This window comes from Phyllopteryx taeniolatus, chromosome 7 (genome assembly GCF_024500385.1).
Source record: "Phyllopteryx taeniolatus isolate TA_2022b chromosome 7, UOR_Ptae_1.2, whole genome shotgun sequence".
In the NCBI taxonomy this organism is placed as follows: Eukaryota; Metazoa; Chordata; class Actinopteri; order Syngnathiformes; family Syngnathidae; genus Phyllopteryx; species Phyllopteryx taeniolatus.
The window spans coordinates 26379896-26402557 of NC_084508.1; the positions used below are offsets into that span (position 1 = coordinate 26379896).

Genomic DNA, 22662 nt, shown 5'->3' on the forward strand with positions numbered 1-22662 from the left:
TTACACGACTTGAACAATTCCTTTCCTCACTCAAAACTTTTCTTTTAAACTCTTTTGGCATGGTCGGTAGTTATTTTTTTGATACCAATTACTTTTGAGGTACTACTTGTAACTGCTGTTATTATGTTACCTCTACAAAGACACTTCTGTTAGTTATCTCAAAGAATTAAGAAAGTATTTAAATATAAGGTATCTTTATATAATACGTTTCCTTGTGCTTTTATTTTGAAAGGTATACAGTACATTCAGTTGGTCTGCTCACGCGTTATTTACTTGCATACTCATAGAGGTCACATGCCCAGAAACTGGCTAGAACGCACATGGGGTGCTCCACTTTGCTAACTACCGACTGGAAAAACTACTAAGACTGAAGAAGACCATTTATTCCCTGAAGAAGACCATTTATTCCCTGTAACACATGACATGCATGACTTTATACTTTATGTTAAAGTAACATGTTTTTGTTTGTGTATATTGTATAGTTTTCACAGTGGTGGACTTGAGGGAAAAGTCAAGCCTTCAATAAACCAGCTGTTAAAGAGAACCACTTGTGTCTGGTCGTGCTTGGAGGGAGTTATAGTAAAGACTCAAACTGTTCATCGACCGAGTGGCAGCTATCGACGACGAACATCACAGGAGTCCAGTGGGCAAGTCTCGTCAAAGGACCATGAGACAGGCAAACGCACATTTACTTCATTAAAAGGTGAAAAAAGGTGGACATTTTAGATTTCATGCTATCCAAAGCAAAGCAATATCTGAGCGAAAGGATTCCAGTCAAAGAGGAAGAAAAGCCCGAGGCAGATTCTTTCTTTGAGTCGCCCATCGGAGAGTCACGATTAGATTCCGTCACCACAATCTGGAAGGGTATTTCAGAACATTCAAGTAGGTCTTCTGATAAGCGACAGGAAGATGCAGCAGAGGCTGCTGCATGTCAAGCGGTTTTGGAGGTACTACAATAACAAGAAAAGGGAAATACAACCCCAATTCCAATGAAGTTGGGACGTTGTGTTAAACAAATAAAAACAGAATACAATGATTTGCAAATCATGTTCAACCTATATTGAATTGAATACACTACAAAGACAATATATTTAATGTTCAAACTGATAAACTTTATTGTTTTTAGCTAATATTCATTAACCTAGAATTTTATGGCTGCAACACGTTCCAAAAAAGCTGGGACAGGTGGCAAAAAAGACCGAGAAAGTTGAGGAATGCTCATCAAACACCTGTTAGGGAACATCCCACAGGTGAACAGGCTAATTGGGAACAGGTGGGTGCCGTGATTGGGTATAAAAGGAGCTTACCTGAATTGCTCAGTCATTCACAAGCAAAGATGGAGCGAGGTTCACCTCTTTGTGAACAAGTGCGTGAGAAAATAGTTAAACAGTTTAAGGACAATGTTCCTCAACGTACAATTGCAAGGAATTTAGGGATTTCATCATCTACGGTCCATAATATCATCAAATGGTTCAGAGAATCTGGAGAAATCACTGGATGTAAGCGGCAAGGCCGAAAACCAACATTGAATGCCCGTGACCTTCGATCCCTCAGGCGGCACTGGATCAAAAACCGACAACAATGTGTAAAGGATATCACCACATGGGCTGAGGAACACTTCAGAAAACCAATGTCAGTAAATACAGTTCGGCGCTACATCCGTAAGTGCTACTTGAAACTCTACTATTCAAAGCAAAAGCCATTTATCAACAACACTTAGAAACGCCGCCGGCTTCTCTGGGCCCGAGCTCATCTAAGATGGACTGATGCAAAGTGGAAAAGTGTTCTGTGGTCCGACGAGTCCACATTTCAAATTGTTTTGGGAAATTGTGGACGTCGTGCCCTCCGGGCCAAAGAGGAAAAGAGCCATCCGGACTGTTATGGATGCAAAGTTCAAAAGCCACCATTTGTGATGGTATGGGGCTGTGTTAGTGCCAATGGCATGGTTAACTTACACATCTGTGATGGCACCATTAATGCTGCAAGGTACATACAGGTTTTGGAGAAACATATGCTCCCATCCAAGCAACGTCTTTTTCATGGACGCCCCTGTTATTTCAGCAAGACAATGTCAAACCACATTCTGCGCGTGTTACAACAGCGTGGCTTCGTAGTAAAAGAGTGCGGTTACTACACTGGCCTGCCTGCAGTCCAGACCTGTCTCCCATTGAAAATGTGTGGCGCATTATGAAGTGTAAAATACGACAACGGAGACACTGGACTGTGTGACTCAATCAAGAATGGGAAAGAATTCCACCTACAAAGCTTCAACAATTAGTGTACTCAGTTCCCACGTTTATTGAATGTTGTTAAAAGAAAAGGTGATGTAACAGCGTGGTAAACATGACCCTGTCCCAGCTTTTTTGGAACGTGTTTCAGCCATAAAATTCTGAGTTAATGATTATTTGCTAAAAACAATAAAGTTTATCAGTTTGAACATTAAATATATTGTCTTTGTAGTGTATTCAATTAAATATAGGTTGAACATAATTTGCAAATCATTGTATTCTGTTTTTATTTATGTTTAACACATCGTCCCAACTTCATTGGAATTGGAGTTGTAGAACGCTTAGAAGTGGAAGCTAATATGAAACTAGTAAAAATCAAGAGGCAGTAGTTAAAAGGTATTGTTTAGAACAAGAAGCAGAGGAAGTGAAAAGAAGAATACAAAGAGAGGAAGAAGAAGCTAGAATTATCTCAAAAGCTCAAATGGATGAAGAACATGTAGCTTTGCAAAAGGCACTAGAGGAAAAATGGAGAAAGTTGCGGATATTCGAAGCAGAGAAAAGTCTTAAAGCAGAAAAGGCACGGATGTTTGTGTACGGTCAAGAGAGCAATAAAGAAGAAAAGAGGAAAGACATAACAGAAATTAAAACTGACGAAAATATCCAAGTACCTGCTCCTCCAAGTCCTCTGCCGAAGAAACCTACATCTTTGAACTAATTTGCTATACCTCAAGCTGTGGCCACTTACGCAAATGAAAGTACAGCAGAGCTTGCCAAGGTGCTGACTGGTGCTTTAAATTCCAGAACTTTCAATATTCAGTGGGGATCCATTGAAGTGTAATGATTGAAAGCTGTCCTTTGAAACATTGATTGACCAAAAAGAACATCAAATAACAGGAGAAGATATATTACCTCCATAGATACATAAGTGGACATGCAAAGAAAGCACTTGATGGTTACTTCCTACACTGGACCAAATCTGCCTATGTTGCTGCATGGGAGATTTTGGAGGAGCGATATGGAGATCCATTTATGATTGCAAAAGTTTATAGCGACAATTTCAACGCTTGGCCGAAGATCGGCTCTAAGGACAAGCTTTGAGCTTAGAGAGTTTGTTGATTTTCTCCGTAGTTGCCAAGCTGCCGTGGTAAAAAAAAAATCAAGGCATTGTAGATTCTCAATGACTGTAGTGAAAATGGGAAAATTCTTCCTAAATTACCAGATTGGCCAACAGCAAGATGGAACCGAAAGGTTATTGACATTGAAGAAGAGTGTGGCGAATTCCCATCCTTCAAACAGTTTGTCAAATTCCTGACGAGAGAAGCAAGAATCACATGTAATCCTATTACATCGCTGCAGTCATTAAAACAAGCAGTGAAAAACAGAAATGGATAACGGCTCAGTGGCTGGATGGATGGACATTAACAATGATAAGTGAAAGGACAACCACAAGGTGCATGGGAAAGACAGTCACAAGATGCATTTTCAAGAAGATTCGGCATTCTTTGCACAAATGCATGAAGTTCATCGGACTGACGATATCACAGTCTGATATGTTCAATCAGAACGACTGTGCTTCGGCTATCTCAAATTTGGTCATCATACCAAGAACTACAAAAGCACAAGTGTTTGCGACACATGCCAAAAGAAACATCCTACCTGTCTACATGAGGATAGGTTCAAAGATGGACAAAGACCTCCACAAACAAGGGATAAACCAATCAATCAAATAAAATAAACCAAGCACAAATCAAGAAAAATTCCAGTTAAGGCAACAAAACAACCACAACAGCTACTGAAGACATTAGACATAAAGCTGACACACAAACAGCCGCAATAATTCCTGTTTGGCTTTCATCCAGAACTCAATCAGCACAAAACGTCCTTGTTTATGCTCTGTCGGATTCACAAAATGACAATGTTCATTTTGAGTCAAATGGCAGAAGCTTTGGAGGCAAACAAAGAGCAAGTCAAACTCAAGATCTCTACTATGACAGCAAGAACCCCCATTGTAAGTAGTCGAAGAGTTAATGACTTGCAAATCAGGGGCTTTTACTCAAGTAAAAGAATGTCTTTACCATCTGTCTACACATGAATTTATCCCTGCCAACAGAACTCACATATCAAAAGGTGAAACTGCAAAGGCATGGTCCCATCTAAGCATCTTCAGGATGAAATTGCTCATCTCCAAGACTGCGAGGTTGGTCTACTCATTGGAGTAGCAAGCGCTACTGCCGAGGGAAGTTGTAACTGGAAAGGACAATGAGCTACATGCACAACGTACAGATCTTGGCTGGAGTATTGTTGGCAACAATAATCCATGCATAGACTATAGAGACGCCATTTGGATTAGTCATCGCATAGTAGTCAAACAAGTGACACAACCATGAAAGCTTCAGTAACCCTCCGTGAACGACCAAGATTGGCCAACAACAAAATTTGTGCCACTGTTTGCATTGTCTGGAAAGAAGACAAAAGAGAGATAAAACTTAGTACAAAGATTATGTGAACTTTATGAGTGACATAATTGCAAGAGGTGATGCAGAGAATGTCCCTGAGGAGGAAATTGACAGTGATTCAGCATGGAATAGTCCTCATCATGGAGTTTACCATCCACACAAGCCGTGGAAAGTACATTTAGTACCGTCATTTCTCATGTATAAGGCGCATTTTTCCCACAAAAATTGTCAAAAGTCAATCGTGCACAATATACATAGGTATAGGGGAAAATTAAAAAAACTTTTATAAATGTATGCCGCCATCTAGAGGTTATGAAAAAGGTGTACACTTTCATTCTAATATGCCACCACCACCTTGATGTTATGAGAAAGGAAACAAAATCATGCATTGTAAAAATGCATTATACAAGAACGGTTTTCAAGAAGAGAGTCACTGATGGTGTAGTGGTACACTCGCCTGACTTTGGTGCAGGCAGCGTGGGTTCAGTTCCCACTCAGTGACGGTGTGAATGTGATTGTGAATGGTTGTCCGTGTCTATGTGTGCCCTGTGACTGACTGGCGACCAGTTCAGGGTGTAGTCCGCCTTTCGCCCGAAGTCAGCTGGGATAGGCGCCAGCGTCCCGTGACCATAACCAGGATAAGCGGTGTTGAAAATGGATGAATGGATGGTTTTCAAGAATTCTGAGGTTAACTTTGAGGGTGCGTATTATACATGGATGCACATTAAACATGATAAATTACGGTATTTGACCGTTCTGCCAAGTTTCAGGAATCATACCTCAATGATCTTCTGCTCACTGGTCCAGACTTGACAAACACTGGTCGGTGTCCTATGCCGATTACAAAAAGGTTCAATAGCAGTGATGCAGTGAAGCTAAGACTCCAAAAATGTGTCCCCAATAGAGCAAGTGTAATGGCAACCATCCCAGAAGAAGAGCAACCTGTAGTCAAGGATCAAGGCATGGCTGTAAGTCTAATGCACATGGAAAGAGCTCTTGGAGTAGAGTGGTGCATAAGCACTGACTTGTTTAAATTCAGAGTTCAAGTAAAGCTAAATCTATTAACAAGAAGAGGCATGCTCTCTACGGTAGCTTTTATGTGTGATCCCATAGGGTTCATGGCACCCTTTGGCCTTTTAGGCAAACAAATACTACAGAAAATGTGCAGAGAGAAGATCAGCTGGGATGAGGATCTTCCAGAATGCCTAAGACCTCAGTGGGAGTCCTGGATAAGAGATATTCCTTAACTGGCTACAATGCAACTCGAAAGACCATACTTACCTTCAAGCTTTGGCGAAACCAAACGGTATGAGCTTCACCATTTTTCAGACACAAGCATCTCTGGATACAGTGAGTGTACCATCAACAAGTCCGACGAGGTCCATTGCTGTCTGGTAATGGGCAAGTCAAGAGTTTCACCAACCAAGGTCACTACTATACCGAGATTGGAACTGTGTGCGGCAGTTGTTGCAGTTAAAACCTGTGATATCGTCCAACATGAGCTTGTAATCGATGATTTGCAAGAGGTCTGTTGGACTGATTCAACTGTATTCCTAGGCTATATAAATAATGATGTCAAACGGTTTCAACTGTTTGTAGCTAATTGCATACAGAGAATTAGATCATGTACAACACCTGAACAATGGGCTCATGTTGCCTCTGATAACAATCCAGCACATTACACCTCTCGAGGCTTAACAGCAATACAACTCAACTCAAAACCTCAAACTGGTTTACTGGACCAAAGATTATCTGGCAGAAGCAATTACCAGACAGATAAGGCATGGTGGGAGAATTCAGTGAAGACGATCCTAAACTTCATACGACATTTGTGTTTAATACTAAGGCAGAGGAAGAGACATCATTATTGGTTTGCCTACAGAAGTTCTCTGATTGGTTAACAGTGGTCAGACCAATCGCCAGATTGAAAAAACAAGTCAAAGTCTACCAAGTTTTGAAACAAGGAACAGGTGAAACCATAAGTTTAGAAGAAAGGAGAGAAGCAGAACTTGTTATTGTGAAGTTAGTGCAGGAAGAAGCCTTCTCAGAAGAGATAAATAGCTTGAAAGCAAAGAAAGCAGTCTCCAACACTAAAAATTACAGTAAGCTAAAGCTAAAGTTAAAACCCTTCTTGGATGAAAAGGGAATCCCAAAAGTGGAAGGACGCTTAAACCAAGCTACACTGCATCCACATGTGAAGCACCCAGTAATACTCCCAATTAACTGCCATATATCAGCTTTACTTATTAAACATTTTCATGAAAAAAAATTCATCACCAAGGCCATGGAATGACAATGAATTAACTGCAGGTGAATGGATGGTGGATTCTAGAATGCAGCAGTGGTGTCTCGACTCACATTTTCAAATGTGTCAAGTGTAGAAAATATAGGAGATCTACTAAAGAACAGAGTGGGTGACTTACCTGAGGATAAAATGGAAACGATTACTCCTTTCACCCACATTGGCGTAGACTGTTTTGGTCCACTTTATGTTAAAGATGGAAGGAAAACTCCCCCCAAAAATATGGTCTTTTACTCCTCTGTCTGTGTTCGAGGGCCCTACACAAAGAACTGATTGATAACATGACAACTGATGCATTTATCAATGCACTGCAAACATTTATTGCCATAAGAGGAAATGTTCAACAGTTACGTTGTGACCAAGGTGTCAATTTCGTTGGTGGAAGAAAAGAGTTTGCTGAACTCATGAAGGGATTGGAGCAAGAAAGATTGAAGGCTCTGGGATGTGCATTTCTTATGAACCCACCAGCAGCGAGTCACATGGGCAATGTCTGGGAGAGACTAATTAGAACTGGTCAGTGGTCTCACAGATCTTGACCACTCTGCACAAAGGCTTGACAGTACCTCCTTAAGGATATTCTTGAATGAGGTGATGGCTATCATCAACAGTAGACCACTCACTGCCGAACACTTGAATGATCTTTCAAGACCTGAACCGTTGACTCCAAATCCTATTCTTACCACTGAGTCCGCAAACCTTCTGCCCCGACCTGGAGATTTTGTCAGGGAAGAGCTGTATCTTAAGAAGAAGTGGCAAAGAGTTCAGTATTTGAAGAATCAGTTTTGGACTCGATTGGAAAAAAGAATATCTTTTCAACTTCCAATCGAGAAAACATTGGCAGAAGGACAGAAAAAACGTGAAGGTTAATGATGTCGTTCTTCTAAAAAAAAAAATTACCTGGCACCAAGAAATGAATGGAAGTTGGCCAGAGTAACAGATGTTTACCCAGGGTCAGATTGCAGGGTAAGAAAAGTAAAACTGATAGTTACTGACACTCAATTTGATGAGAGCGGTAAACCCACAACTAAAGTTGTGTTCCTTGAAGGCCCCGTACGGTAGGTTGTTACTTTAGTCGAGGCAGATTAGTGTTTAAGGTCCATTTTGCGTTCCACAAGCAATGTTGAAAACTGATGTTTTTGTTTATTTCCAACAACTATTTGATTGCTAAAAACTGTGTTAAGAGAAATCTCAAATTAAAGAGGCTCTAAGCAGATATCCGTGTTTTGTTTTGAAATACATTAAATATGTTAGAAGATAAGGGCTGAAAACATATGCAAAGACATAATAATATAGTGATGAATTATTGTGATATGGCGTAAGCATCTTTCCTGATTTTGCGGGCAGGGGTATAACACAGCCTCGCGATGACATGGGGCTGGGGCGTATACTTTCTCGCGCGGGTTGCCTCCCCCATTATATAAGTACAGAGTGACATCATTTCATTTGGCTATGCTGCTCAGTTGTGAGTTAGCTGTGCTTAGCTTCCATAATAAGGCCCATTTACCACTCTAGCTTGCAGTTAGCAAGCTAATGATGGCTACGCCCTGAAAAGGCGTCTTCGCTGGATGCCTCAATTTACAGAACAGCTTGTTGATGTTTTTTTAAGCTCCCAAAAAATGAGGAATCAAAAAGCAATGGAATAACTTTTTAAAGACACACGCAGATGGCGAGGTGAACATCAACACCACCACCCGTCTCTGTAGTGGGCATTATACGACGGATAGTTTTGTAAACTTTCACCAGAGACAACATGGCTTCGAGGGTAACTTGATACTAGGGAATGGGGCAGTGCCGACTGTCTAACTACCTGGACTCCCTCCGACCGTCCCATTGTCGTCTGGTGCCGTGTTCGGCTGTGCCATTATGTCACCAACAACGAGGGTAAGTTGACTTGTGTGCTTATTTTTGACATTTGACACGCCCACAGCATCTGAGAGCTGAGAGTTGGCCCTTATTATTCAAGTTTTGAAACCAGATTTTATATACTTTGCAATGTTTTTTTTTTTTTTGATTCATTCAAATTTGGTAGGCTTGCTCATTACTCTTCTCTGTGGTGTGTTAAATTTACAGTGCCTCTTTAAGATTGGAGTGTAACTACTGTAATTATGTTACCTCTAAAAATACACTTCTGCTTTCTCAAAGAATTAAGAAAGTATTTAAGTGTAAGGTATCTTTATCTAATACGTGTTTCATTGTGAATGTTTATTTTGAACAGTATACATCCCGTTGGTCTGCTCTCGCGTTATTTACTGTACTTAACTGCGTTAATTAATTATTATAATTCAACAGACACTAATAGAATGGCTGTTAAACATGTAGAGCTGCTGATTTTAAAAATATTGCAGCGGTCTCTTGATATTTCTATATATATATACACACACAGAGACAATTATGGTGGCAGTTATTTAATTAATTAGTTAATTTTCATTTTACGATTTAAGTCACCCAGTATTATCAAACAGCAGGTGTCTGACTACTACTTCAATTTACTCTATGTCAGTGACGGAAACATATCCATCACACTCACCCTGCCTGATCAAACATACATAAAAAAACACATTAAAAACATCCGCGTAAATCAAAACTACAAAAAAAAAACATAAGAATTGTATAGCTCGTTATATAAGGGGAATAATAGCTGAAAGAGGACAGTAGAATAATGCTGAAATTTCCCTCAAATCAATGTGGGAGTCAGTCTGTAATTTACTGTATGTCGGTGACGGAAGCACATCCATCACACGCACCCTGCCTGATCAAACACAAAAAAAACATTAAAAACCACCTACATAAATCAAAACTACAGAAAAAAACATAAGAATTGTATGTCTCATTAAATAAGGGAAATAATAGCTGAGAGAGGACAGTAGAATAATCCAGAAGTTTCCCCCAAATCAATGTGGGAATGTGGGAAAGAGTAAACAGTACGTAATTTTTCACATTAGTAGTATTATTTATTTATTTATTTATTATTGCTTATGCCATGCTTTCGCATGACACTTATGTAGCTGCTCACCTGCATTTTGGACATCAACGCACTTGGTAGTTTCATGTATTCAAGTGTGATGCAATGGATATGTGTCGCTTGAAATGTATGTGTAAATAGTGCCTCCATATACTATATGGATGTTGGCACTAAATTGCAATTAGGCATGTTGACCTGCAGTGTAAATCCAGCCTTGGAGAACCCCCAAACTGCTCAGGTACTTCACACTGTTGCTCTCTTCCTTGCCTGCATGCATTCATTCATGGGGAATCTTCTTTTACGATGTAATGCATGCAATGTGAATACAGCAAAGTGATAAGAGAATAAAACTAAAAACAGATCCCTATTCTTGAACCTGTTAATGTACTGTCTCTGTCTTTGACATGCAGCAATATGGACAAACTGCTGACTCAGGCAATGTTACTCACCCTAGAGCCTCTTGCTCCTTGAGGACCAGGTAAACCAGGGGGACCAGGAGGACCCTAGATTAAAAAAAGAGAGAGAAAGAGAGAGAGAGAGAGAGCAGAAGGGGGAAACAGAAAAGAGAGTTAGAGTATGTTAATGGCAAGCAATAACATGTACTTGACTGTCCCAGCCTCCACAATGAGTATGTGCGATATTTATGTAAGAGCCAACAGGTTTAAAGACGGGAGCCTGTGTTCAGTTAAAAGCTATTTTTGTGAGGCTCTCAGCAGGAGGTCTTTGTTACAAACTGGAGAACATACTGCTATGATAAGACTTTGGGATTAAAAAGCAATGTCTGCAACATAAGGAACAGGAGAGAATTAAGTTGTAGTAAAAGATGTAAAGCAAAGGCAAACAATGCTTTCACAACACCACTACATATCCCCAAATGATTTAATCATTTAAATTCAAATTTGTCATTACCAACTAACATTCAAACATTGAACAGGAAAGACAAATAAAATATTTCTTAAATTTAATGCTAAACTATCAATGCATGATTGTAGACAACCACATTGTAGCCCACCAGGTACACTCATTGTCTATGAATCTGAGTATGTCTGAGTTTTGGGCCAATTGAAAGCTCTGATATGACTGTGACATATTATCACATAAATCTGACATCCCTGCATGCATGCATCATGCAACAATGGATCAACATTTCATTTCATTTTTGTTAAGTTCCTTCATTTTAAACAGGCCATGAATATTTAGGTTGAACGGTCAATAAATAAAGAAATAATTCAAATGGCATTTAGAGGTGCACAAGGCAGTTATGTTTAATTAGGAAAAAAATCTCTCCATTGAGTCCCTGGCCCATAAAGTTTGAGAAACCGTACTCTATGATACTGCATAGTCAAGGCTATGTACCATAAAAGTTGTTCATCAGAGCCAATTAACTGCAGAACTGCGTTGCATCATAGAGCACACAAATATTTTGACCCTCTGTAGGTAAATCGGGTAACCAAAATATTAGAAAGAGTTCTCAGTACAAAGGTGCAGATCAACATCACTGCAGACTACAGTACCAGCATAATAATAAACATTTTGTTAAAGTAGTACCTCACTGACAGTGTCATATAAAACTGATTATCTTTGTAAAGGCAGACCTTTTGTATAAGTCCACCATTAGTAATATAAATATATTGTTTGCAGACAGTGGCACGGTGGCCGACTGGTTAGAGCGTCAGCCTCACAGTTCTGAGGTGCGGGGTTCAATCCCTGTCCCCGCCTGTGTGGAGTTTGCATGTTCTCCCCGTGCCTGCGTGGGTTTTCTCCGGCCACTCTGGTTTCCTCCCACATCCCAAAAACATGCATTAATTGGAGACTCTAAATTGCCCGTAGGCATGACTGTGAGTGCGAATGGGTGTTTGTTTCTATGTGTCCTGCGATTGGCTGGCAACCAGTTCAGGGTGTACCCCGCCTCCTGCCCGATGACAGCTGGGATAGGCTCCAGCACGCCCGCGACCCTAGTGAGGAGAAGCGGCTCAGAAAATGGACTGATGGATGTTTGCAGACAGCGGCACGGTGGACGACTGGTTAGAGCGTCAGCCTCACAGTTCTGAGGACCCGGGTTCAATCCCCGGCCCCGCCTGTGTGGAGTTTGCATGTTCTCCCCGTGCCTGCGTGGGTTTTCTCCGGGCACTCCGGTTTCCTCCCACATCCCAAAAACATGCATGAAATGGAGACTCTAAATTGCCCGTAGGCATGACTGTGAGTGCGAATGGTTGTTTGTTTGTATGTGCCCTGCGATTGGCTGGCAACCAGTTCAGGGTGTACCCCGCCTCCTGCCCGATGACAGCTGGGATAGGCTCCAGCACGCCCGCGACCCTAGTGAGGAGAAGCGGCTCAGAAAATGGATGGATGGATGTTTGCAGACAGGGGAAGAAAGGGAGGAAATTATCTGATGCATACTGAAACGGCAATCCATCCATCCATTTTCAACACCGCTTATCCTGGTTAGGGTCACGGGGGGCTGGAGCCTATCCCAGCTGACTTCGGGCGAAAGGCAGTGTACCCTGAACTGGTTGCCAGTCAGTCACAGGGCACATATTGACACGGACAACCATTCACACTCACATTCACACCGTCACTGAGTGGGAACTGAACCCACGCTGCCCGCACCAAAGTCAGGCGAGTGTACCACTACACCATCAGTGACTGAAACGGCAATGTGTTTCTGAAATTAGTTCATTCAAAATTGAATGGCTGGTGGCAGATAGGCCGACTGGTTAGCACATCTGCCTCACTGTTCTGAGGACCAGTGTTCAAATCCGGCCTCGCCTGTGTGGAGTTTGCATGTTCTCCCTGTGCCTGTGTGGCTTTTCTCCCAGTACTCCGGTTTCCTCCCATATCCCAAAAACATGCATGGTAGGTTAATTGAAGACTCTAAATTGCCCATAGGTGTCAGTGTGAAAAGTTGTTTTATTACATGCGCCCTGCGATAGGCTGACGACCAGTTCAGGGTGTACCCTGCCTCTTGCCTGAAGATAGCTGGGATCGGTTCTAGCACACCATACTGAGCGGTACGGAAAAAGGATGGATGGATGAAAATTGAATGGAATTACACACTGTACATTTTTTAGGTCTCATGAGTGAACGCTATATGTGCCAAAGACATTAAGTTGGGAGTTAACGCCAGTCACCAAAATAGAGCCCCCATTGTGTTAAATCATATGCATGCTTGTTATTTTTCCACATACAAATGTTTCTCAGTTTTGTTCTCCTTGTTTTTTATTGATCTGTGTGGGGATTGCATGTTCTCACTGTACCCCTTCCCATCCATCTTAATTACTCTCACTTTTAATTAGTCTGCATTTGCATGTTAACTGAATGTACTAAATGCTAATGTTATGTCATCATGAATGGTCATTTCTCTCTGACCTGGGATTGACCGGTGATCAGACCAGTATACCCCGCCTCTCACCCAGAGTCAGCTGGGAGAGATTCCAGCTTAACCCTGAACAGGACAAGCTTGGAAAATGAAGGAATTAGAGGTGCAGCAATTAATCGATTATCAAATTAATCAACAAATATTTTCCAAATCCTCAAAGATTAAGGCCCCCGGTAATATTCTCAGGTTTCTGTTAGTTATGTTGATAAAAACAGATTGATTATCTTTGTGTTCAGTCAAAATAAGACATATGCAACTATCTGTTTTTACTTTGGAAAAAAAAACTGTTTTGTCCATTTTCTGACATGTGACAGATGAAACCTGTAACGGATTCATAATCAATTTATGTTTGTGCATTTTCTGCACTGTCATTTTGAAATAATATAATTTTTTTTAATATAGGGATGGATATTTTCTAAATTGACAGATTAATATATTATTAAAATAACCGTTAGTTGCAGCCCTACAATTAATGAGTTAGACTTTAATTGCAAGATCAAGGGCAAGATAATGGATAGAAGAGTAATGATACAGCTATTACGGTGTAATGATGCTGTGGTATCCTGAGTAGGACTCATTTTTAAAGATTATTGTATTGGAAACTGAAAATACTCATACCAACATGTTTGACTCAAAATTCATAACTAGTAGCTTGGAAATTACATTGGGGAGCTTTGTGTACTGTATCAGAGGTCAATTAAACTTTTGTTTTTTCTGCAATACAATGGAAGCTGAAAGGTGTGTCAAAACGTTTTACATTATTAAGATAAAATATCTCATGCCATCCACTCATGGACACATTACTAAGTCCCTGAAAATCTGCATTCAGCTGCAAAGTTATCCTGACAGGCAAATTGATGTAAATCAAATGGCTGAACTGAGAGCTACATTTAAAGTACTGTATATACTGCCATCCTTCAACAAGAGTTATTCCCTCACACATAAAAGTCAAAGCAAAAACGTCAGCCAAGATTTGAAAAAGGGCCTAAAATATTATTTGAAATATTTGCACATACGTTACATGTAAAAAGAACAGTGCTTTCAGAGGTCACTATATATATATATATATATATATATATATATATATATACACACACACACACACACACACACACACACACACACACACGTCATATTAGAGATACAGGCATTCCAGAAGGGAAAATAATTTTTTTAGGTGGTTAAATATTATGCTTGATGAATTTCTGACTTCTCAGAGAAGCCCAGTAAACCAGATCACATTTGGATATAAAAAGGTGAATTTAGTTTGAAATGTCTTATTCTAGTTCAAAATGGTAAAAAAAGTTGAAATTTCACATTCATGATGCTGCTCTTTATGATGTTGTCTAATATTGTTAAAGGTCCCATTCCATCAAAATGTTTATTTCTTTAATAATCTTTATGTCCAGGATGTCTTCAGGTTTCTAAGATAAACTGGGTTGGAAAAGCCCAGAATGCCCTTTTTCTCATGACTATTCAATAAGTCTGTATTTTACATACTTGGCTTGTGTGTTTTCAAACAGCCTATTTTGAAGCAGCATGTGTTTTTGTACTCTCTCTATATATACTCTATTGAATAAATACTGGACAATATATGTAATTTAATCCGCATTTGGAAGGCCATCAATAAAGCGAGTGGCCAGCTGTTGTTCAGCGTTGCCTAGCAACCATACTAGCACCACACACACTGGCATGTCACTGAAATGGATTTTACAACCGACGATGAAATCAAATATCAACAAAAGTATTCCAAATCTAACACAACATCGCGCCATTAAGATGATTACAGTTGAGCGGCACTTTCAGACAAACTCCGAAGCCTCCATGCAGCATGTTTCAAATGAAAATGCCGCTTGCAGCTCGTGCATGGATATTAATTCATTAATATGACAAAATATGTTGACGTTCCGCCGTCGTTCGGCGTAATGTGGTAAGGACATATTACAGCCACTGTGCAGTCAGTGTGCCAGGTGTCCGTCAGCATCCCGAGTCAGCCGCCAGAAGCCGTCGGAGGCTTGGAGCACGAGAGCGAATCAAAACGTTCAATATGATTTTTCACCCCCAAGGGCACTAGACTTACTACAGCCTCTGGAGTGCGCATGAGGAAATGTGCTTAAGTATTAGGCAGAATACGCGCAAGGCCAGATATGAGAGGGAATGCCCATACCTTGGACAGAAAAGAGCGGAGCTCCGCACATTTTTCTGACTATGGGAGGATGTAGCCCTATGTAAATAAGCTTTGCTCTGAGTGGATTGCTGTTCACCTGAGTTTAATTATGGTAAAGAGCTATGCTCTGATTGGTCCTTGCAACAGCGACCATCTTGTGGCGGCCAAGCGGTCAGTGACATCGCGTTTGGATTCTTCGATTTCGGCTCCTACAACAACCCCAGTTACAATGACGTTGGGACGTTGTGTTAAACATAAACAAAAACAGAATACAATGATTTGCAAATCATGTTCAACCTATATTTAATTGGATACACTACAAAGACAAGCTATTTAATGTTCAAACTGCTAAACTTGATTGTTTTTAGCAAATAATCATTAACTTGGAATTTTATGGCTGCAACACCTTCCAAAAAAGCTGTGACGTGACAAAAAAGACTGGGAAAGTTGAGGAATGCTCATCAAACACCTGTTTGGAACATCCCACAGGTGAAGAGGCTAATTGGGAACAGGTGGGTGCCATGATTGGGTATAAAAGGAGCTTCCCTTAATTGCTCATTCAAAAGCAAAGATGGGGCGAGGTTCACCTCTTTGTGAACAAGTGTGTGAGAAAATTGTTTTAACAGTTTAAGGACAATGTTCCTCAACGTACAATTGCAAGGAGTTTTTGGATTTTATCATCTACGGTCCATAATATCATCAAAAGGTTCAGACAATCGGGAGAATTCACTGCAAGGCTGAAAACCAACATTGAATGCTTGTGACCTTCGATCCCTCAGGCGGCACTGCATCAAAAACCAACATCAATGTGTAAAGGATATCACCACATGGGTTCAGGAACACTTCAGAAAACCAATGTCAGTAAATACAGTTCTGCGCTACATCCGTAAGTGCAACTTGAAACTCTACTATGCAAAGCAAAAGCCATTTATCAACAACACCCAGAAACGCTGCTGGCTTCTCTGGGCCCGACCTCATCTAAGATGGACTGATGAAAAGTGGAAAAGTGTTCTGTGGCCCGACGAGTCCAAATTTCAAATTGTTTTGGGAAATTGTGGACGTCGTGTCCTCCGGGCAAAAGAGGAAAAGAACCATCCGGACTGTTATGTACGCAAAGTTCAAAAGCCAGCATCTGTGATGGTATGGGGCTGTGTTAGTGCCAATGGCATGGGTAACTTACACATCGGTGAAGGCACCATTAATGCTGAAAGGTACATACAGGTTTTGGAGAAACATATGGTCCCATCCAAGCAACGTCAAAAGCGGTTGCGGATCTTCATCGCTCCCCTACGCCTGTATACATGGTGGGTCAGATGGTTTGGCTCTCCTCCCGTGACTTCCCTCTCCAAACTGAATCAGGTAAGCTCACGCCACGCTTCATTGGACCTTTTCCGGTCACGAAAGTCATCAATCCCACCTCTGTACAGGTGAAGCTTCCCCAGTCTCTCAGGATCCACCTGACGTTTCATGTATGTCTTCTCGAGCCTGTCTCTACCAGTGCTCATAGCCCTCCAGCCGTACCCCCTCCGCCTCCTCCCCCGTGTTATCGACGACCATCCTGCCTTCACTGTGTTGCGCATCCTGGATGTGCGGCCCCAGGGTAGGGGGTTTCAGTTCCTCGTGGACTGGGAGGGGTATGGTCCGGAGGAACGTTCCTGGATCTCTCGCAAGCTCATATTGGATGACTCACTTTTTAGGGATTTTTATGCGGGCCACCCTGGGAAGCCTGAAAGGATGCCAGGGGGCCTCCGTTGAGAGGGAGCTACTGTCATGATCTGTCCCCTGGAGTTCGTCTGCGGAGCTTTGGTGGCGCTTTGTGCCTTGGTTTCCCCTCTCTTTTCAGCAATTATCTCCTCCTTGCCCGCACACCTGGTTCCAATCAGCACACATCACAGCCTGCACTTAAGCCTACCATATCCAGTGTTCCAGCGAAGTATTCACGAACTTCCATGGTACACCAGCCGACTCCTGTATCCCTACTCTTGCTTGTGAGTGAAAAGATTTCTTGGTGACCCGCATACGTACTTATCCTCTGGTGCTCTCCTCCTCCTCCAGTGCCCTCCCGTGTCTCCCACTCCACCGCCTGGCCCAACCACGCCGCCAAGCTCCCTCACCTGCTCACACTCCCGCCTACAGCACGCTCCCTGTTCCTATGGACCACCATCACGCCTTGAAAATCCAGACCTTGCGCTTTCCCAAATAAACCATTGCCAACTGCTTCCTCCGTCTCCGTCTCCGTCTGCTTTTGGGTCCAGTCCAATACCATTTGATTACAAACCGTGACACAGGTACTTGAATATTGAGTGTTGTTTCTATATCACAACGGCCGCAAAATATTATCTGGTCATTTTGCAAGCTTTATGCCTTTTTGGGCTATTGCATTCAATCAACACAATACATAGATGTCAAACTTAAACCAGGAGACCCTCATTTTGACCAATGTTATGCATTAAAACAGTGGGAAAAAAAATGGTTTTTTATTTATTTATTTTTTTGTCATGGGACCTTTAAGCACTGTATAAAAATTATTCATAATATTATTCTTGAACATATGGCTTAACTATTTGAAACCTTTCTCATGAACACTTAAAGCTTTAATTGTCGTTTGTGGATACAGTTACTTACCGAAAGACCCGGCTCTCCTTTGGGGCCACGCCAGCCATCTTCATAGTCATACAAGAGGTCTTCCTCTTCGTACCCATAATCATATCCGCCCATGTCCCGGTCATCATAGCTGCCATCCAGTTGATGTTGCTCTAAGGAGTCTACATTATTTTCATGATAAAAAGTGGTGTCACCAGCCATTGGATGAGTCTCCAGTTGCTGCTGACCCTCTTGAGGACCAAAACTTGAGTCCCCGGAGTTGATTATGGAGATGTTCCAGAGTCCTTCCCCTTGGAGTCTCGGTCCTTTGGCTAACATGTTTTTGGTTGTGGTTACAGTTACTATGAAATCCAGAGCTGGTTGCCCACTGAGAGTAGCGGAATTTTCTCTGTCAGCGTGATCAGAGGATATAGTAGACTTCACAAGGGTTTCAAATGCAGAAATGTGGCTCTGGTCTTCGAGATGAGCTTCTGGTATAGGGCTTGGGGTTGAATAATATTTGCGCACACTGTCAGAGGCCACTGTTCCCTTGGAATTCATCAGCATTTGATGAATATTTGCTGTTCCAAGAGAGGACATTGTTACGGTATTAAAGGGGCTATCTTTTGCCTCGATAGTCAAACCATGATGTCCCAAAGACGATCGGTACGTGTCGGCCAGCCGGCACTGTTTTCTAAGGTAGTTGCAATAGTGTGCAGCAGCTTGGGCCGAAGGATATATATCTAGTTGGCAAACTCGCCCATTGAATGGTGCAGCTTTAGGGTTCAGCCTCCCCAAAGTGAATTGACCACCAGAATTCCTAAGTGTCTGAGACCTCCCCAGGGTTTGCTCCTGCTGGTGTACTGCTCCACAATCCGAATAGAAGGACACTGAGCGTGCGCGAACACCAATAGCAAAAGGACGCTGGCGCCCATCATGCCAGTTGTAGGTAAAGTAGATGGCGGCTTTCTCTGCTGTGTAGACCACCACTCTGCGTGGTAGGAGCTGAATGCCAAAGCGCAGTCTGTCTCTGCCATCTCTGACACTGAAAATAAAAGCGTTCTTTGCTCGCCAGGAGCTTACACTTATAACAACAGAAAACTCCTCACCAAACTCTGGAGGAAAGAGACTGCCCACAGGAGCCTCATAAAGAGAGTTTGAATCTAGTATTACCCCATATCCAGAAAATGGGAGATTTATAGTTGAGGGAACAGTGGTATATGTGGCTGAAGGTTTGGCAGATCTTTCGTATGGATGGTCTGTTATACTCTGAACTGTGAGCCCGAGTTGATAGAGGATATCCACTCCTGAAATAACAAAATAGACAATATTAGAATTTAGCAGACTTGCTTTGTTCCAGTAGTTCCCACAAAAGGGTTATACATGAAAAACATGTATGTACTAAGCCCCTGTGGTGGACAGTATTGTATGAAATACCTGAAAGTGATGCTAGGGTAAAAGTACAAGCATTGCAACAGAAAATAACTTCGATCGACGTTAAAGTCACTATGTATAATATTACTTGCGTAAAAGTCTTAAAGTATCTGACAACTGCTGTGCTTGAGTATCAAAAGTAATTTTCTGATTTAAATGTAATTAAGTATTTGATGTAAAAGTAGAGATGTTAAAAAAGTGAATGATTAGAATTTTGATTAGGTTTGTCTTTATTTTAATGTTATTGTTTTAATTTACTTTAGTTCAAAGGTTTGGTTTAAGATCTATGTGTTGGCTATTGAATGAAGTTAGCCTGGCCTCAAGCTGGAGAGCGCGACAGAGAGCGAGCCAAACACACATTCTACAGGTCCACCCATATATAGGCTTCTTGATTACGAGCATCTCATTTTCATGACCTCCCCTTTTGGTATCCCTACCACATCAGTACAGGCATAACTATTCTTCCGCTTTCTGGCATGCGGCTCAGGCATTACATTAACAAACCATTTCTTCTTATTTTATTTTTGTAGTACCAATAGTAACGAATATGCTTAGGGGAAATCTATTGGCGTAAAGGATATATTTTCAGTACTGGAGTAAAAGTGAAAATTCCCAGAAGAAAATCTAATACCAAAATAATGTACACATACGTGAAAATTCTACATAAGCATGGCAATGAAGTGTCTGTACTGCGTTACATTACAAGACTGGTGTTGAATAACATTTTGTCCATTTCTTTAGATGAGGGCACAGTAAACTTTTCCAACAGTAATAGCACTATTACCCAGATTCCGATGCCAAAACTATATATATTGTGGAGTAATGTATTTTTGTTAGCTGTTTTGTTAGTTAAGAGGCTACTCATGCTTTATGGAGGATGTTGTTTAAGATGGGCAGATGGGGCCATTTTGACATTGACCGAGAAGGACTTTTCCATTCATGCAGTACGTCAAACGGCAACAATAAACACCTAAATTTAGACCGGAATTCAATGGGTTCTTGCATGATCCATATACAGTACAAACCCTCGACAAACCAACCAATAAACAATCCAATCAAAACCTTGCAGGATTGACACTTTGTGGTGTAATCATTATATATAGGAGTCAGTTATACTTAAAATGTGATAATCTAATAATAAATAAAACAGAAAAGAACACATTACGCTACAAAACAATTCCATTTTACCTCTCTATTACATCCAATAATTAGGACCACAAAACAACTATAGTGACAGGTGCAGGAATCTGGCAAACTCAACATCCTACAAATTATATTTTTGGTTCTCTGTATTGTGGTCGTGTAAATGAAATAAAAATACAGTCCAGAATGTACTTAAAGTTCATAGGTAAATTATATATTTCTTTTTTTCAAAAGCTGGAGTTTCCCCATGCTCACAATCTTTAAAATGTATCTTTCTGCCACATGTTCCAGAAAGCAGCTGTGTCCCAGATGGCAGAGGAGGACAAGAAAAGAATGAGGCCAAACTAGGATACAGGACACCAATCCTAACAGTAGGGCTGCACGATATTGGAAAAAAATGACATTGTGATTTTTTTTTTTTAAACCTGTGATATATATTTCAATATGAAATAATGCAGGATCAGTGTTAGAAAATGTAATTTTCCTATGCAAACTAGTTCAAGGTTCAGTTCATCGTTCCAAAAATGAACAAGTTCACTTTATAGTTCATAATTAAAATTTGTATAGGCCGGCCAGTCCTGGGAAGGTTCCCAGGAACCCTCCATTTTTCCTGAATTCAAACAATACTGCAAGGAAGAGTGGGCCAAAATATCTCCACAGAGATACAAAAGACTTATTTCCAGTTATAGAAAACTCTTGATTTAATTTGTTGCTGCTGAGGATGGCCCAACCAGTAACTACGTTCAGGGGACCATTACTTTTTCACACAGGGCCAGGAAACTTTGAAAAGGTTTTTTTTCCCTAAAAAAATGAAATCACCATTTAAAAACAGGATTTTAAGTTCACTTGGGTTATATTTGTCTGATATTTAAATTTGTTTGATGATCTTAAACGCTAAAGTGGGGAAGCTATGCAAAAACATAAGAATTTGAAAAGGGGGCCAATAGTTTTTCACAGCACTGTTAAGTATTCAACACTCTGGGCTTCTGCGTGTGTTGTTTGAAGCGTTATAATTTACCGTGACATGCAAAGTGCTAATTTTATTAGCATGTCCAAACAGGTCCCTCTGCTGGTCACTTTTAATATTACAGTTGATACACTGAATATTACAGTACACCAACATCGCAGCAGACCTGCGATGTGACTATTGCACACACATACATTGCGATTACGATGCCCAAACAAAATATTGTGCATCCCTACCTGACAGCCTTCTAGAATCAATCTACCATGATATACTGTATATTCATGAAAGTGACCATAGACCATGATGTACTGTACAGTGGTTCGTTGAAATTAAGGCACAAGGAACAAAAACAACAATATTTTTTTTTTTAAAGTAAAGGCTCTTCCTTGCAGTCTTAAAGTATGGAACTATAGGCAGATAATAGGGAAATATGTCAGATATGTTAATTCTGAATTGTCATAGTTTAAAAAAGTGAAAAAAATTATTTCTCATGACAAATGGGAACTGAAAGAACTTCACAAATTGCAATTCTATGTGTCAAAGGTATTTTTAAATGGTATCCTGACCTGACCTCACTATCTGTGCACGTGGGCAAACTAAGGTAGAAGCACAGTACAGCCATCCATCCATCCATTTTCGACCGCTTATCCGAGGTCGGGTCGCGGGGGCAGTCGCTTTAGCAGGGACGCCCAGACTTCCCTCTCCCCAGCCACTTCATCCAGCTCTTCCGGGGGGATCCCGAGGCGTTCCCAGGCCAGCCAAAGGACGTACTCTCTCCAGCGTTTCCTGGGTCGTCCCCGGGGTCTCCTCCCAGTGGGACGTGCCCGGAACACCTCACCGGGGAGGCATCAGAATCAGATGCCCCAGCCACCTCATCTGGCTCCTCTCAATGTGGAGGAGCAGCGGCTCTACTCTAAGCCCCTCTCGGGTGACCAAGCTTCTCATCCTCATCTCTAAGGGAGAGCCCGGACACCCTGCGGAGTAAACTCAATTCGGCCGCTTGTATCCGAGATCATGTTCTTCTGGTCACGACCCACAGCT

The 22662-nt window shown here is 41.3% G+C and overlaps 1 protein-coding gene across 2 annotated transcripts in view; it reads right to left on the reverse strand.

Moving 5' to 3' along the window:
* Positions 1 to 22662, reverse strand: part of LOC133480749 (collagen alpha-1(XXIV) chain-like) — a 147856-nt gene that overhangs the window by 111971 nt on the left and 13223 nt on the right. The window contains exons 3-4 of one of the 2 annotated variants that reach the window (XM_061779308.1): positions 18120 to 19384; positions 10398 to 10451 (exon numbers count right to left, since the gene is read on the reverse strand). In XM_061779308.1, coding sequence (XP_061635292.1) covers positions 10398 to 10451; positions 18120 to 19384 — 1319 coding nt within the window. The remainder of the gene's footprint in view (positions 1 to 10397; positions 10452 to 18119; positions 19385 to 22662) is intronic. The other variant, XM_061779309.1, reaches the window with a different exon arrangement.